The sequence below is a fragment of the Gouania willdenowi genome, chromosome 8 (genome assembly GCF_900634775.1).
Source record: "Gouania willdenowi chromosome 8, fGouWil2.1, whole genome shotgun sequence".
Lineage (NCBI taxonomy): Eukaryota > Metazoa > Chordata > Actinopteri > Blenniiformes > Gobiesocidae > Gouania > Gouania willdenowi.
This window is the reverse complement of record NC_041051.1, coordinates 31,094,926-31,112,706: the sequence shown is the minus strand read 5'-3', so window position 1 is coordinate 31,112,706 and position 17,781 is coordinate 31,094,926. Positions and strand designations below refer to the sequence as shown.

Below are 17,781 nucleotides of genomic sequence, written 5' to 3'. Positions count from 1 at the left end.
ACTCTCCCATGGCGCTTTGATATTGTGCATCTGCCCGGCAAGAGTAATCACGCAGCTGATGCAGCCTCCCTCGACCTCTCCTGACGATCCTTCCCTGGGGTTGATGAGTGTTGCCGATGATGTGGAGTCGGTGTTTATGGCATCCATCAGGGAGGATGCACAAGAACTCGGAGCCATCTCGTGGACTCTCCTTGCGTGTGAGACTGCGGCAGACGCATGCCTCGCCCACCTCCTGTATCTCATCGAGCATGAGGGTAGGGTTGATGTGGACGACCCTGTGCTAGCGGACTTGTCTCCAGTGTGTGAGTCTATCTACGCGCAGGATGGCGTCCTACTATACCAAGACCGTGTTGTTGTGGGACAAGTCGGGGGTGGTTGTGGAGTCATTGGATCATGATCAGTATCGTGTCAGGGTCGACGGGTCGGGGCGCCTGACCTTGCGCAATCGGAGGTTCCTCCTTGCCTTCACACCGGCTTCGCCCTGCGCCAGTCTGCGTCCCGCTGCGATGTTACTGCCACCAGGGTCTTTGGAACCGGGGCCCCAACCTGCCCACCCAGGTACTATGGTCCCGCGTGGGGTCGCCCCACAGGTGGATGTGCCTTGTGAATCTGCGGCGGATGCCCCCTCTCCACCGCATGGTGGTGACAATGTACCTGCGGCCATCACCCCGCCCTTCTCGCCCTCCGCTTCTCCATCCCCGCCTTTGCTTTCCTTGCCGTTGCTGTCAGGCCGCGTGAGGAGGCGGCCTAAGCGCTATGAGCCGGAGTCGGGCCGTTGGGTACAGGACCGAGTCCGTTCACCTATTGCAGTTTGTAGCTTCACGGACTGGGGGGGATGCAGGGTTTACCACCGGCCACTGGAGGCCACTGTAGGCCTCTGCTTTGTTGATGTCTGAGTTAGTCAGGAGGCATCCATGTTTTCTGCTGCTTCCCTCCTGCTAAGACGTTTTTGTGAGCTGTTCCACTTATTTCATGTGAGTTTGCTCATTTATATTTGTTCTCTATGTTCTTGTACATGCTTTAGCTTTATATAAGAGTTATAAGCTCCTGCTTAGCTGCACTTTTGTATTTGCAGGCGCCATTCATCTCTGTCATTAAAGAAAACCATTTGACATAGAGGAGTGTGCTTCTTCATGAAGTAGTTATCTAATCAAAATAATTATATAACACTATAGAAAAAACATACAAAAGAAACTTTTTTCTTTCGAAAAAATACAAATTTCTCACTGCAAATAGCTTTGATTTGCCTTTTACGTTGTTGTTGCACTTGGGAATAATAATTATGTTTGGCTAAACAGTCTGTGTTTGGTAACACAACTACTTCAGTGTAAATGTATTTGTATTATTTGCCAGATTTAGTTAAAACAATAAAAAGTTATCAATTGTGTAAGGTAAAATTCCAATTCTTTTGAACGCAGCACGAGAAACAGGATGCAGACGTGATTACGTCACAGATTGACGTCGTGCTAGCAGTTCAGGGAAAGGATAAATCAACAAACCTTCGGTAAGTAAGGCCACATTTAGGTCTATTTTCACTTAGATTTCAGTCTTTTAAAGGTGTTTTATTAAATCGTAACCACTCAAATCCACACATTAAGTCGTTACACCGCCATTAAATGCTAATGCTCCGCGTTATTAGCTAACAGCTGCCAAATAAAAACCTGTTTGATTAATAATTATAATGGCAGCGGTGTTTACTGGGTGAGCAGTAATGGTGACATCCGCAGTAAAATAAACACCATCACTAATGAGCCATAACATTATGACCAGTCAGTGTTATTCAGACCCCAGTGGACCTCTGGAGGTGTGCTGTGATATCTGGCTTTAAAGTAGCTGTTTGAAGTCTCCTACAGATTGTTCTTTTTATACGTTTCCTATCACGTGTCAGTGAATAATAGTGACACGATTATATTTTTTTAAAAAGAAATAATAATCGAAACTAGAACTCCTGACAGATTTTTATAACGAAATACATTATCATATAATAAATATATAGAAAATAAAAAGCAAAAATACTTGAATACTTTCAACAACAATAAAATGTATTTATTCTTACATCTCCTTCTTGAATAAGGTATTAAATATATTTTATTACTTATTGAATTCACAATAATTATAATCTTATCATAAATATATTATATAGGAAAAAAACCCTCTAAAAATGAAAAAAAAATCTACATAGATTTTGGAAATATTTTATGTCCAGTGACAACAAAAATAACATTAATAATAATAATAATAATAATAATAATAATAATAATAATAATCATGATAAAAACTTAATATACAAATAATTTTCTTTTCTAAACAAGGTATTTTAATTCTCAAATATTACATGTTTTTTTATTATTATTATTATTTTTATTATTATTATTATTAAGTGGACTCTGAAGTCTCTAATAAACTGCTGTTATTCCAGCACTGAAAATTCAAACATTTGCTTTTTTCTTCTGTTAACGCAAGAATTTTCAACCTTGAGATCAGCTGAAATGTCTAGTCACAATAAAATGAAATAAACATTTTGATTAAAATTTAAAAAAAAAAAAATATAGTACTTTTTTATTTGTATGTATATATTTTTATTTATATATTTGGCAAAATTTTAAAAAAAATTCATAATATCACAGAAATAGATATACAGTGCAGATAAAAGCACAAAGCTCAAGTAGCCTAAATAATTATTCAGAATCTTTTTCCAATTAAAACATACACCTCAAACCACTTATACTTTGACTTTCTCAAATATAAATGTCGTTAAAAGAAAATGCAGTATAATAATATCTGTTGCTTACTGTTACTTTGTGCACCTGTACTGGCTAATCTGTATTTGTAACGAATGAAAGAGTCACCAGAAATTAGTGATTTAAAAATGATATTTCATTGCCTTATTCTATCCTGTGTGGATGTATTTCTGTTTTCCAGGACGATGGAGTTCAAACCAGGCTTACTGGTGCTTCTGTCCATCTCTGCTGTGGTTTGGTCTGTTCCCATCGACCGTAGCGCAGCCAACCAGGAGCCTAAAGACGAGCCGCCGCCACCAGAGGAAAGCGTGGTGCGTTAACCACACGACGGCTTTACTCACTCCTCGGCTGCATTCACAGAAGCACTCAATTCACTGGTTTAGTTACCAGCTCGCTTTGCCTTCCTTTGTTTACTCCTACTGCTTTTGCTGACGATCGTATCACGAAATGACTCCAAAAACACACAAAACCATAACAAATAAACACAAAAATGTCAGCAAAATGCCAAATGACTCATAATTACATTAAAAACACCAACAAAAATACACAGAATACCAGAAAATGTACAAAATTACAACAAAAATACTCAAAACTTACTTGAAAATAACACAAACTGATTCATAACACACAAAGCAACAAAAATATACAGAATGTCAAAAAAACTTAAATAGTTACATAGAAAATATACAAAAATGAGTCTAAAAACACACAAAACAATAACAAATATGCACAAAAATATCAGCAAAATGCCAAATGAGTCATAAATACATTAAAAACAATAACAAAAATACACAGAATACCAGAAAATGTACAAAATTACAACAAAAATACTCAAAACTTACTTAAAAAAAACACACAAACTGACTCATAACACACAAAACAACAAAAATATGGAGAATGACAGAAAAATGTACAAAGTTACATAGAAAATATATAAAAATAACAACCAAAAAACACAAAATGACTGTTATTGCGTGATATATATATATATATATATATATATATATATATATATATATATGTTGTGTGAAGTCTTCTCATATGTTGACATACTCTACAGGACACTGGCCTGTACTACGACCGATACCTGCGTGAGGTAATTGAAGTTCTGGAGACGGATCCTCACTTCAGAGAGAAGCTGCAGACGGCCAATGCTGAGGACATCAAGGTCAGAGAAGGTTTACCCAGGACACACAATTAACTAAAAACAAGGTTTTAAATTAGTCCTGAATCACATTTTTGAGGGCTTAAACACGTTCAAAAACTCATGAAAATTTGAACACAAAAAAAATTATATTTTAGGGGGATTGCACATGTGAATGGCAAAATGGCTAAATAGCGCCCCCTTGAAAATTGGCCATACAATTAGTTTCATATACATTTACGAAATTCTGTAACCTTCTGACATCATCACTGTAGAGGTAGGACTAATGACATCATCACTGTAGAGGTAGGACTGATGACATCATCACTGTAGAGATAGGACAGAATTTGTAAACCGTTTATTTATTAAATAAATAACGTGGCTACAAAGTTTGATACACATACTGTATGTATCACGACAAGATGAACAAAATTGCTTAATCAACCCTTTACCCAAAATGCAACAGGAAGCCGCCATTTTGAATGAACTGTGAGGATTTTGTTCAGTTTAAAGATACATTTTAACGTTCAGGGTAACTCCAAAACACCTAAAATATGGCCAGTATATACAACAGGCTACTGTTATTAAAACTTAGCAACATTTTCTACAAAAGACTAAGGGCGTTGCCCTGGTGGCGTCTTGAACTTTTTATATATATTTTTTGTGTGTGTGTGTGTGTGTGTGTGTGTGTGTGTGTGTGTGTGTGTGTGTGTGTGTGTGTGTGTGTGTGTGTGTGTGTGTGTGTTCAGAACGGACGCCTCAGTAAAGAGCTGGACCTGGTGGGTCACCACGTACGGACGCGCCTGGACGAGCTGAAGCGTCAGGAGGTTTCTAGGCTGCGGATGTTGCTGAAGGCCAAGCTGGACAGCTCCAACACACAGAGTGAGTGAGTGAGTGAGTGAGTGAGTGAGTGAGTGAGTGAGTGAGTGAGTGAGTGAGTGAGTGAGTGAGTGAGTGAGTGAGTGAGCGAGCGAGCGAGCGACAATAACTGGACAATAATAAATAAGGCTGGATCGCAGCCTTATTTATTATTATTATTTATCAATTTATTTTATTCTATTAGTTTTATACACACATACAAGTTTTATGTAAGCATGTATTTATTTTATTTGGCAATTGAAAATTGTAAATGTCATTGCAATGTCAAGGATGTCGACCTTTTTTAGAGCCAAAATGTCAATGTCATGGTCAAGGTCGCATCAAGTGTCAAAAACCAAAATTTTTCATATCTCTGCAAATATGTATTGTACAAGTTCGATGCTTACATTTATGAAAAGTTCATCTCAAGTAGAGTATTTTATTTCATTGGACCGAAGTTGTACGACCTACCAGTAAAAAGATCGGTAGGTGTCAAAGTTTGTGACATCATAAAAAATAAGTATATCCTATAACTTGGCCACAAATTGAGATCCAGTGCTCAGACTGGTACCATTGAACAACATTTCCTTTCAATCTGTGACCTTAGAAACAGAATTGTGTATAGAAATATTTGACTGTACTTTTCAGGCCTTCAGATGGACCACGCCTCACTTCTGAAGCAGTTTGAACATCTGGATCCTCACAACCAGAACACGTTTGAAGCCAAAGACCTGGAGCTGCTCATCTCCACGGTACGACGCACAACTCACCATAACACGTTCTGGCATCATCACGTACTACGTCCACTCTGCTTCCCAGGCCACCAAAGACCTGGAGAACTACGACGCTGAGCGGCACGAGGAGTTCAAGCGCTACGAGATGCTGAAGGAGCACGAGAGGAGGGAGTACCTGAGAGGCCTGGACCAGGAGAAGAGGGAGAAGGAGGAGAAGAAGATGCAGGAGCTGAAGGAGAAGCACCGGCAGCACCCCAAAGTCAACGCACCTGTGGGTGACGCTTTCTTTTTTCTTAAATTAAAAATGATAATTACTGAATATTACCAGAAACTCCCAAAACAACAACAAAAACACACAAAATAAGAGAAAGAATAATAAAAACAACAAAAACACACAAAATAAGAGAAAAATATACTGAATAATAAAAAGAACAAACAACAAAATTACACCTAAAAGGATAATAGTGCACGTGTGCATGCGTGTTACATTTTCAATTACACATGTTCACTTCAAATTCAATTACGTTTACAGTGACATGCATTCTTTCCAATTACAATGAACTTAAAATATTTTTTTTAATCCTCAGAAAGTCAATTACAATTACATTCTCAATTACTCGAGTTCAATTACAATTAATCACAATTACTGAGCCTTAAATAAATAACCTAATAAAAGTGAACCCTCCTCTTGTGTTAGCTTTCTGTTAGCATGTCTTATGCTAACGGGTCATAAATCAGCTGTAAAATACACTAAAAACAAATATATATCATTTAATTTATTTCCTATCTATTGATTTCCTTGTTAGGCTTCATAATCAATGAAAATAAAGGTTTTAATATTTATGGTCAGTGTACCCCTAGATTAAAAATGTTTTAATGGTAAAATGTGGGAAAGTTTGATATGAAACATATTTTAATAATTATTAACTACGTATGTGTAGAACTGTACATATAGAACTGTAACATGGTTCTACAGTTTTGTGTTGCATAATAATTAACATTTTCATGGAATTTTAAAATTGCAATAAAAATTATAATTACATCATAATTGTAATGAATTATGAATTATGCGATTGTGTCTGGTGTGTGTGTCTGTATGTCAGGGAAGTGTGGCTCAGCTGAGGGAAGTCTGGGAGGAGACGGATGGACTGGATCCACAGGAGTTCAACCCTAAAACCTTCTTCAAGCTTCACGGTAAGAAACCATTTCATTTCAAACACTAACGCCAGCTCTGACGCTCCGTGAACCTGTAGAGCCCTATGAAATTTACTTTATATTTTTACAAATTCCATGTTTTCCACATCAATTTTTAAAAATTCAATTTAAAAAAAAAAAAAAAATATTCATCAGGTTTTTTTTTTGAGAAAAATTGCTGTAATAATAGTAATAATAATAAAGAAAACCATAATTAAACAAAATGTATGTAAAAAGTAATAATGTAATTTAAAATAATGTGTAAACTCCAATTAAAAGGTAGTTATAAGTTAAACTGTCATCGATTATTCTGACTGCTTATTTTTAATTATTTATGTCATATAAAGATTTATGAGAACAGCATTAATGTCACCCAGTTTCCTCTCAGGGATCAATGGTTATTGAATCTGATCAGGTTTATTGATTAAATTTTGATCAACTTAGTTTAAATGAACTTAATTTAAATGATCCTGATGACATCATTCCAGACTGTAATGATTAAACAAAAACAAGGGGGGGGATATTTCCCCATAGAAAACGTCCTTTGCCTCAAAATGATGGCGTTTCATCCACATTTTGTTCATTTCCGTGTTCAACAGTGGATTCCGTTACCATGGAGATGATAGGGCCCTAAACCTGTTCCTCCTCCCTGTTGTAGACACCAATGAAGACGGAGTCCTGGATGAGCAGGAGCTGGAGGCTCTGTTCACTAAGGAGGTACGTACGTACGAACAGCATGTGATGTCACACACACACACACACACACACACTTGATAGTTTGTGTGTGCGTTTATTAAAGTGTCAAACTTCTGTTTTCTCTACATCTTCCAGATCTAATTTCCTCACAATCATTGATCTGTAAATATTGTACAGATCATCGTTGTTTACTTTTATCCTCATTTCATTTTCTCATCCTGTATTAAAATATCTATCTGTGTGTCTATCTATATATATATATTTATCTCTCTATACAGTATATCTATCACTATCTGTCTATATCTATCTCCATCTATCTATATCTATCTATATCTCTATATCTATTTATATTTTTATATATTCATTTTCTACATAATATCTATCTCTATACTTATATCTCTGTTTCACTATTTGTATATATAATTTTATCTGTTTATATCTATTTGTCTCTTTCTATATCTATTCATCTATATCTTTCCATCTATACCTCTATATAGCTATAGCTCTTTCTAAATAAACTTTATATCTGCAGTATATCTCTCTATATATATCTAACTTTATATCCATCTTTATAATTATATTGAAATCTATATATATCCTTATATCTATATCTCTACATCTGTATCGTCATATTACTATCTATCTATCTATGTCTTTCTATAGCTCTATCGTTTATGTCTATATTTTTATATCTATATCCCTCCATCAGCTGTGTCCTATCACACTGTATTCCTGCAGGTGTTGGAGAAATGTTATTGTTTTTGTTAGATCTTAGTTTTAAACATCCTGATTATTATTGATATTGTAAATCTATTATGGTCGATTCTCCTTTAAAAAATAAAGTTATTAATAATATTTCTATCACGTCCTGCAGCTGGAGAAAGTTTACGACCCAAAGAACGAGGAGGACGATATGATGGAGATGGAGGAGGAGAGGCTGAGGATGAGGGAGCACATCATGAAGAACGTGAGGAACACTTTTCATCCTTTCTCCCACTTGTTTTTATTTCTGCTGACACGATTTGTTTGTTTGTTTGTTTGTTTGTTTGTTTGTTTAAGGTGGACGCTAATGGAGATCGGCTGGTCAGTCTGGACGAGTTCCTCAAATCTACAGAAACGAAGAACTTTAACAGCCCTAAAGAGTGGGAGGTAGATCACGTATATATATATATATATATATATATATATATATATATATATATATATATATATACTTATTATATTAGATATCTAATTAAAAAATATATGTATTTTTTTATTTATTTCCTTATTTATTATTTATTCAATGTAAAAACAAAAACATTTTATTTAAGTTTTTCAGATTGATGTTCGGAGACATTTTATATTAGTAAATATAAAAAACAATGTAAAGAAATATGAAGTAAAACTAATTAAAAAAAACAGTTCTTAGTTTACCTTTTTTAAATTAAATGAATCTAATTGTTTAATTAAGAAACAATGGATCACAGCCTTATTTATTATTATTATTTATCAATTTATTTTATTCTATTAGTTTTATATATATATGTATATATATATATTATGTATATAATTTAAGAAAAACTTTTTCAAATTGATTTCCAGAGAATAATCCAACATTTTTTCTGACCTGACAGTAGTGAATATGAAAATAAATAAAAAATAATAAAAAACACTTCTTAGCTTGCCTTTTTTAATTGCAGTAAATAAATGAATTTCTATTAAAAAAAAACAGTGGATCACAGCCTTATTTATTTATTGTTTTTGATCTATTTCTTTAATTCTATTAGTTAGGGTTTTTTTTTATATATTAGATATCTAATTAGATACTTTATTTATTATTTATTCAATGTGAAAAAATAATTAAAAAAAGGTTTTTCAGATTGATTTCCTGAGAATAATCTAACATTTTTTCTGACCTGACATTAGTAAATATAAAAAATATATATATAAAATAAAAGTAATTAAAAAATGTCTTAGTTTTTTATCCTGTTTTAGGTTTTAAGGGACTTTAAATGATGATTGTTACTCAACCCTTTCCACTCTGTCGTCCTCAGACTCTGGACGCTCAGCCGGCGTACACGGAGGACGAGCTGCAGAGGTTTGAGGCGGAGCTCCGAGACAAAGAGGAGGAGCTAAAGAGGAGGGCGGAGACTCTGCGACAGGAGCAGGAGCTGCTGAAGGAGCGAGGCAAAGCTCTGGAGGCTCAGAGGAAAGAATACCAGCAGGTAATAACATTAACCTCAAAACAGAGCAGAGGCACTAAACCTCTGAATGTGTGCTGTGGTATCTGGGTACGTCGCTTCAACAGAAGTGAAAGGAAGTTTCAATGGCATGTGTTTTTCAAACAAACTAAAAAGTACAGCTTCCACAAAGATAAAATAATTTAAACATTTAAAAAAATGCAAATTGATGAACTGACCCTCCACTGTAAAAAAATATAAATATTAATTCATTAGTTATTAAGTGTAATGAATACATTTGGGTCACATAAACCTTTTTCACTCAATTGTTTTGGGAAAAAAACCGATGTAACTAAAGAAATTTAGTAGATATAAACTATTTTATCTCAACGGGAAGTCCGCTACAGCCCTTTTCACTCCCCAGATCCTGGTCCAGCTCCTGGTCCAGGTTGCTAGGACTGTCCAGGATTTATCTCAGCTGGTATCCTGTGTGATTTCTAGCAGCAGTTTTTCTGGTTTTAATGCAGTCTTTGGTTGTTTCAGCTTACGTTTTGCGGTGTTACGGTCCAAGTAGTATCCATATAAACTGGTGACTGAAAACAGTAAACAATAGATGTTGAAAAATTTACAATTAGAGACTTTAAAAAAACAATGACTGTTTTTGTGAGGACAGTAAAAATAACGTTTTACGTTTTAATACGTAGAGTTGCAAACAACAGCCGTCAACACGCGACAAATGATCACAAGAAACGCAGGGCACCAGTAGATCCATAATACCAACTCTGGGTCCTTTAATCAGAGATGTTCAAGTTTTTTTTGTTTTTTTTTTATCATCGCCACATTTTATTTATTTTTTGTAACTTCATAATATTTCAGATCACCAATACAACAGTCATGTGACTTTATGCTTTCTTCCTATTGGCCAGCAACAAAAAGTCCTTCCTTAAGTTCCTGTGTGTGTGTGACAACTCCACCGAACCGGCCCGTGGGGGCTGCTCCAGCTTGTGTGACTCTCACGGGTCTAAATGTTGTAAAGAATGAATTAAATCACACATTCAATACCTCTCCGTAATCCTAAGAAACTCAGATACATCTGTAGCCAACACACATTCAGAACAACAGACCACAGCACACACACTAGGCCATTATGTTCAAAGAGGGAGAAGTCGAGAACTCCGCAAACTCTGCATTTTTCCACTACTGTGAGTCACAAAATAAACACAGAGCTCTATAACAAGAGCCTACATGAAACTACAAGCTGAGCTGAATCCACTGATATACAGGTCGGCTGTTACGTACCAAAACACCACCATATAATCAGAAAATACACAGCGGCAAAAGTCGGCAATGATGACAAATGGTGTCTTACCTTTGTTGTTTCTTATCAAAAGTTGCTCCAATGAGCATAAAACTCCATATTTTGTTAAATCTAAATCGTGTCGTCAGACACGTACCGTCTTTACACATATCCAGCCATGTCTCAGTCAAAAAATGAGTTCATAGCACTCGTGCGTAAAAGGGCCGGTGCATCTTTTATCCAGCTCTGATTGGCCAAAGCTAAAGCCCACCCCCAAAGTGTTTGAGATCACCAATTTCTACAGGCTCTTCACAGCTTCACAACACTGTCAATTATTCTGATTGGTCAAAGCATTGCTGAATAACACCCGTGCGTAACGGCATCAGAGTGGGACGAAAAATAGCATTACGCATGGCACAGCAGAAACCTGAATAGAAATAGTTAATGTGTTTATTTCAAGCCAAATTTCAACACCTAGTTGTCAAAAATAAGACGAACAATGATTGGAATCACTTTGACTGACATATTACAGTTACAAACTTGTTTTCAAACTTGTGGTCAAATTTGGCACAACTGTGGCAAAGTGGGCTTCCACCTATTCATTACAAAAATGTGTATTATCACATAACTTGTTTCAGTTGTGTACATACATTATTTCAATAATTTCTGATTTGTAGCCTTCGATAATGACAAATGGCTTTATATTAGATGTAAATATCTATTTTTTAGGCAGACTACAGATTTCTGTATATTAAACAGGATTTATTGTCACTCAGTATCTGTTATTTCCAAAATTTCACATCATCTGTAACCACTAAGGTTTCTACTTCAATCTGAACAAAAAGTATCTATGTAGGTCATGTAGAAGCTTTGTTATGGGTATGTGATTTTGGTCATGTGACTCAGTGTTGTTGATTACCTGCAGGCGGTGCTTGAGATGTCTCAGAGACGTAAGGAGCAGCAGGCAGTGGACGGGCAGCCTCCTGCGGGTCCTAACGGGGAGCTGAAGTTTGAAGCCCAAAGTGTTAAAGCTGAAGGTGAAAGATTGTGTGTCTGCGTTGTGCACATTGTGTAGTTTGTGTTTCTAACTTGTGTTTGTTTTTCTCCCACAGAAGCTGAAGCTGTTGGTCAGAGTAACAACATCCCTGCTGAGCCTCCACACAACAGACCTACACACACATGACACACAACAGACCTACACACATGACACACAACAGACCTACACACGACACACAACTGACCTACACACGACACACAACTGACCTACACACACGACACACAACTGACCTACACACATGACACACAACAGACCTACACACGACACACAACACTCAACTGACCTACACAAGACACACAACAGACCTACACACATGACACACAACAAACCTCCGCACACATGACACACAACAGACCTACACACACACGACACACAACAGACCTGCACACGACACACAACAGACCTACACACAACTGACCTACACACACATGACACACAACAGACCTACACACACATGACACACAACAGACCTACACACATGACACACAACAGACCTACACACACTACACGCTTTAGCATTAGCATGTAGGTTACGCTAAAGCTAGCAGCGTTCATTTAATTTTCATTCATAATTTCAGGTTCTCACCCAGCTGTGCTGCAGATGTTTACTCGTTGATGCGTAGCGTTAGAGACAAAGGAAGGAGCTGCAGGAACAGACGTACCAAAATAAAAGCACAGTTTTCTTTCTGCGAAACAAACACTTTGTCAGTCTTGTTTCTCAGACAACAGTGTGTTGGTTGTTGTCGTCTGTGGTTCCCGGTGGAATATCGCTCTGTCACATTCCTATCAGCTTTCCTCTGACCCGCTGACCTCAGATGACCTGTGGTGACTCCGCCCACTGCAGCTGCTGCATCTGTCACTTCCACAGATTGACATGTCAGTGACATTTGTCCTGATATACATAATGTTTTGACAAACTGAACCTGTTCTAACCTGTAAACCAAACACAATCTGTGCATTAATGCTTTACTTTGAGGTCAATAAAAGTTTCCCCTAAAACATCTTTTTTTTTCCTCACAACTTTGTTTGTTTTCTGGTGTACATCAGTGTGCCATTACATTTGGAACAGACATGGGCAGTAAACACAAAATGACTATGAATGAATAATGCACAAAACTACAACAACAATAATAACACACGACAACTACAGAAATGTTCAAAACGATGACAAAATAAGCACTGCTCTGAGTATTATTACAGGAAATAAAGTGTGTATTTTTGTACGTTTTTGGAGTAATCTCATTTTTGTTTGTTTTCAAGGTCGTTTTTTTGGAGTCATTTGTGTGTTTCTTTTACGGTTTTGTGTTTTTACGAGTTATTTTTGTGTGTTTTTTTTTTTTGTTAAGGCAATTTGTGTATTTTCCTCTAATTTTGTGTGTTTTTTCTCAAATTCTGTTGGTTTTTAGTCATTTTGTGTTGCTTTTGGGAATTTTTGTTTGTTTTCAAACTAATTTTGTGTAATTTTTCCGGTGATGTGTTATTTCAAATATTAATTTTGTGTATTTTTTCTCACTTTGTTGGATTTTAGAGTCATTTTGTGTATTTTTGTTGTGATTTTGTATAATTTTATTTTCAAATCTGTAATATGGGAGATAATATAGTAATTTATTTTAACATAAATTATGCGCATTAAAAAAAATATTTACTTTTACTATGTCACTTAAACGTTAGCTGCAGTTCCTCTTCTATCCACTAGATGGTGGTGGCGGCGCATGATGTTAAAAACCCTTCAATCTGAAAGCGCTGAAAGTTTAATAAAAATATAAAATAAAATAAAAGAACTCTAATGGAGTGGGTGTTTTTTTTTAAATTTTACTTTGGGGTTTAAAATGCAAATAAAGCAAGTAAAGACGACGGAAACCACAGGAGGACAAAAGGGTGGAGCAGATTTGAGTTATCAGAGGGTTTGTTTCTTTAAGAAGGAGCATCAAGTGGTGCAGAGTCAGGGAAATAGATCGAGATCAAACCAGAATGGCTTTTCAAAATAAAAGCATTAGTCACCAGGCAACATTTGGACGAAAGGGTGACAACTAAAATGACATGAAAACGTCATTAAAATACACAAAAATGACTTCTAAAAAACAAAATCACAAAAAACAACAGAATTAATTCCAAAAACGGAGTGAATTACAAATATACAAAACGACAACAGAAATACACTAAAACCACCTAGAAACACACAAGATGACCACAAAAAAGAAAATGAACTGGAAAAAATAAAATAAATAAATAAATAAATAAATATACAAAACGACAACAAAAACTACACAATTTGCTTGTGTTTTTTGTTTATTAAATGCTGACAGGAATGTTGATAATGTGACCCTTGAATCGATGTACTTTTTTTTGTCTTTCTGTGCATTTTTCTCTCATTTTGTGGATTTTCAGAGGTTTTTCGTGTATTTTGTGTATTTCTATCTAATCTTATATGTTTTCAGAGCCTTATTTTGCTTATGTTTATGGAGTCATATTGTTTTTGTATTTCTATCTGATATTGTGTTCAGATTCTACACGTGTTAAATTGTTTCTGACTATATGATTGACATCCACAGTGCAAATTTATTACAATGACTGCGTGTTTTATTCCGAAGGACCTCCCCGGATCGTGCGTCCTTTCCGTGCGTCTTTACGCACAGCTGAGCGGTGCCGTCGCTCCCAGAGCAGAGTGAGGAGGATGAGGAGGAGGATGAGGAGGGATGGAAACCGGGATGAAACTGGAATAACCGGCACAACCCGAGGCTGTGATGGCGTGAAAAACCGAGCGAGCCCCGATCCTCCGTCACGTTCCTTTAGATCTGTGCGTCATGGAAACGGTAAGAGACGGATGTGCACGAGCGTCCAGCTGTTTTTATGGGCGGTGGAGGGAGGGGAGGGGGGGGGGGGGGGGGTTCAGGGTGTGGGGTGTTGATAATGGGAAACTGCTCAGTCGGATTAAAGCGGACATGTAGCGTGTCAGTGGATCCGATCAGTTCCAATCGGTCTCGTGTTAATTAGGCCTCCATCAGCACTTGGTGATAATTGGCACCTCCCACCATGATGGGAGCCTCGAACGCAACACAGAAACAGGCTGATCCCCCCCCCCCCCCCCCCCCAACCCTACCCAAACACAAACACACACTGTCTGTCCTCCCAGTCACACCCGTTCCTTCCCAGTATAACCATTATCAACCCTCTCCCACCCACAGGCCTGACATTTCATTTCCCCAGCATCGTTTTTTCTTATTTTTTCTTCTTCTCGATAATCAGAGCGTTTAGATGAAGTATCGCGATTCTTCCCCGCTATAACCCGATAACTGCTGCAACAGCGCGAGTCCGATCCGCTTCCTTTGAGGAGAGGCGGTCACATGGATCCACGAGTGTAGCCTTCATCATCATCATCATCATCATCATCATCATCATCATCATCATCATCATCATCCTCCAGCCGCTCCCGTCATCACATCCTGTCCATGTCTGCAGGCTGTTCAAACCCAGTCCAGAACATCCCATAATTTACAGTAAATTACATTAACACACTATTATCATCAAAGGTGTAAAAAGTACTGACATTTCTTACTCAAGTACAAGTACAATTAAGTCATACATAAAATACTCAAGTACAAGTAAAAAGTAGCTGGAGTTTGAGATTTGATGGAGGGCAAAAGAAAATATATAAATAGACTGTCTCAACATATTTACACCAACAACGTGTGTGTATAACATATACAATAATGCAAAAATGATGAGTAATATAATTGATAATGATGACGTCGTTTAATGTAGTAAAGTCATGTTAAAATTTTTTCTGCTCCATTTTGCTGGGTGCAGTACCATAGATGAACTGCGGGGCGCAGTGTCGCTTCATCATTTCCATTGTGAAGAAGAATTGTGCAACAGAAAAAGAACCAACCTAAAGTCTGAAAAGTTTGGGACTATTTCACTGAAAACTTATACTACACACCTGAGGTACAACTCACATCTGTGACATGAAACTTTAAATATTTGTATATTATGTATTTTATATTAATTATTCTTATATTAATTGTATTTTTTTGAATGGATTTGGGAAAACTTTTTCTCCTCTGCAAAAAAAACTTGTATGGTTCGATTAAGGCAGTGGCTATCCGTAGGGTTACCGTATCAATATACCAACATTCTGTTCATATTCATCACCCCTCATTGGCTAGTTTAGGTCACGTGACTAAGACTAAACCTAACCGTAAACCTAAGATGCTACGTACTTGTACTTCGGTAAATGTACCAATAACACCGGGAGTTGTCCGTATGACAACCGTACGAATAGATACTTTCTTCATTTAAATAGTACTCAAAGTAACAGTTACTAGCATGTTCTCCCTATGCTTTCCACAACCCCCCCAAAAATAAAGTAAAACATCTCAATTATAGCGAAACAGCAGGAATTCAGTAAACATATCAGTAATTTTCAAGATTAATTGAACCAGGACGAGTTTAAATCTAGTTTATACAAAGATGTGATGTAACAAATCATCATCTTTCTGATTTTCCTCATCCATTCCATGTGGGTCGTCCCCCCCCCCCAGAATCCCACACCATGCTGCTCCTCTGGTGACTCGCCAACCAGAGTCGCCCCCCGAGCGGCCCTCACCTTGAGTGACTTTTAAAGAGGGGTCCGGGTTGGCTGGCTCCTTCCCCTTCTGTCTGGGGGTTGTTGGGCACCTCCCTTCACGGATTGACCCCACATTGCCCCCCCCCCCCACCCCCCCGCCCCCTGGTCGGTCATTTGTCGCACCAAGGCTGCAAGCTGCCCGGGCAAGTCCTCCTTGTGCCTGCGTGGAGGCTTCCCACCAAGCAAGGCATTCTCCTCCTCCTCCTCCTCATTATCATCATCATCATCATCATCATCATCATCATCATCATCATCATCATCACACCCTGTAAACGTGCTGCGTTAATATGATCTGTTTTCTTTCTTCTTACAGGTTGATGGTGGTCCTCAGTGAAGCCCTGGGGTCAGAGGTCACCCTATAAGTTCACACTCCTCCCTCTCACCCTGCACCCCCACCTCCCCCCTCCTTTACTCCTCTCTTTCCTTCCCACCTCAGTCCCAGTTTCCCTTCGTCACTCCTTCCTGGAAAACAGCAGCAGCTGAGCCCCCCCCACACATACCCCCACACACACTCACAGCCAATCAGCTGCTCAGCCTCAGCTCAGGTGACCTGCTCAGAGAACTCAGATAAAGCCTCAGGATGATGTGTGAAGTGATGCCCACCATCTCTGAGGATGGCCGAGGAGGAGGAGGCGGAGGAGGCGGGGGCTCTTCGTCCCCAGCGGGGGGCGGTGGAGGAGGGATGGGCGGAGGAGGCGTGGGAGGAGGAGGGGTGGGGGGCTATGGCGGGCGGGACCACCGTGCTGGGGATGAAGGGGGGAGCACGGGGAACCTGGAGTCCCTGATGGTGAACATGCTGACGGAGAGAGAGCGACTGCTGGAGAGTCTGAGGGAGACCCAGGACAGCCTGGGGACGGCCCACCTCCGCCTCAGGGAGCTCGGACACGAGAAGGAGTCCCTGCAGAGGCAGCTCTCCATTGCCCTGCCACAGGTATGGGGGGCGGGGCTTAGGCTGGGAGGTGGGGCTGAAGCTGGAGGGTGGGTGGGGGGGGGCCCTACCACTAAGCAGATGCCATCGGAAAGGTCTGGTCCGCCCGAGTCCGAATATGTGCATCCCCCCTCGGGTAGAGTCAGGACTGCGCCCACTAGAGGCGAAACACTCAGCCTGTTCGGATCACGAAAGGTCTGGTCCTCCCGAGGCCGCAGAAGTTTGGTGTTTTCCTGCACCAGGGGTAACCTCAGAGGAGTATGAGCAAAAGGGAGTGACTTTGATACTGCTTTCTCCCATTGACCGAGGTTACCCCTGGTGCACGAAAACACCATTCGGCCTC

General features: G+C 38.5%; 2 protein-coding genes across 3 annotated transcripts in view; both read left to right on the top strand.

The window, feature by feature from the left end:
* Positions 1-1,418: 1,418 nt before the first annotated feature.
* Positions 1,419-12,886, top strand: nucb1 (nucleobindin 1). Of its 2 annotated transcripts, XM_028456039.1 has the most exons (14): positions 1,419-1,504; positions 2,923-3,052; positions 3,802-3,909; positions 4,635-4,767; positions 5,392-5,495; positions 5,563-5,748; positions 6,581-6,671; positions 7,330-7,388; positions 8,242-8,334; positions 8,427-8,516; positions 9,404-9,574; positions 11,752-11,863; positions 11,939-12,047; positions 12,306-12,886. In XM_028456039.1, the coding sequence occupies exons 2-13, from the start codon at positions 2,927-2,929 to the stop codon at positions 12,007-12,009; spliced, it is 1,344 nt and encodes a 447-aa protein (XP_028311840.1). In that variant the 5' UTR covers positions 1,419-1,504; positions 2,923-2,926; the 3' UTR covers positions 12,010-12,047; positions 12,306-12,886. The 2 variants fall into 2 exon arrangements, with proteins under 2 accessions (XP_028311840.1, XP_028311839.1); XM_028456038.1 differs by lacking the exon at positions 12,306-12,886 and having other exon boundaries at positions 11,939-12,101.
* A 1,627-nt stretch (positions 12,887-14,513) lies between these two features.
* Positions 14,514-17,781, top strand: part of ppfia3 (PTPRF interacting protein alpha 3) — a 45,019-nt gene continuing 41,751 nt past the window's right edge. The window contains 2 exon segments of the mRNA XM_028454649.1: positions 14,514-14,696; positions 16,824-17,441. Of these exon segments, the coding sequence (XP_028310450.1) occupies positions 17,091-17,441 (351 nt within the window). The 5' untranslated portion in view covers positions 14,514-14,696; positions 16,824-17,090.

What these genes read in the sequence shown, in the direction of transcription:
- nucb1 (XM_028456039.1), top strand. Translation starts at nt 2,927, where the DNA reads ATGGAGTTCAAACCAGGCTTACTGGTGCTTCTGTCCATCTCTGCTGTG. An exon ending in GGACAGCTCCAACACACAGA is followed by an intron (nt 4,768 to 5,391) that starts GTGAGTGAGTGA and finishes TGTACTTTTCAG; the next exon opens with GCCTTCAGATGGACCACGCC. An exon ending in TGGAGCTGCTCATCTCCACG is followed by an intron (nt 5,496 to 5,562) that starts GTACGACGCACA and finishes TCTGCTTCCCAG; the next exon opens with GCCACCAAAGACCTGGAGAA.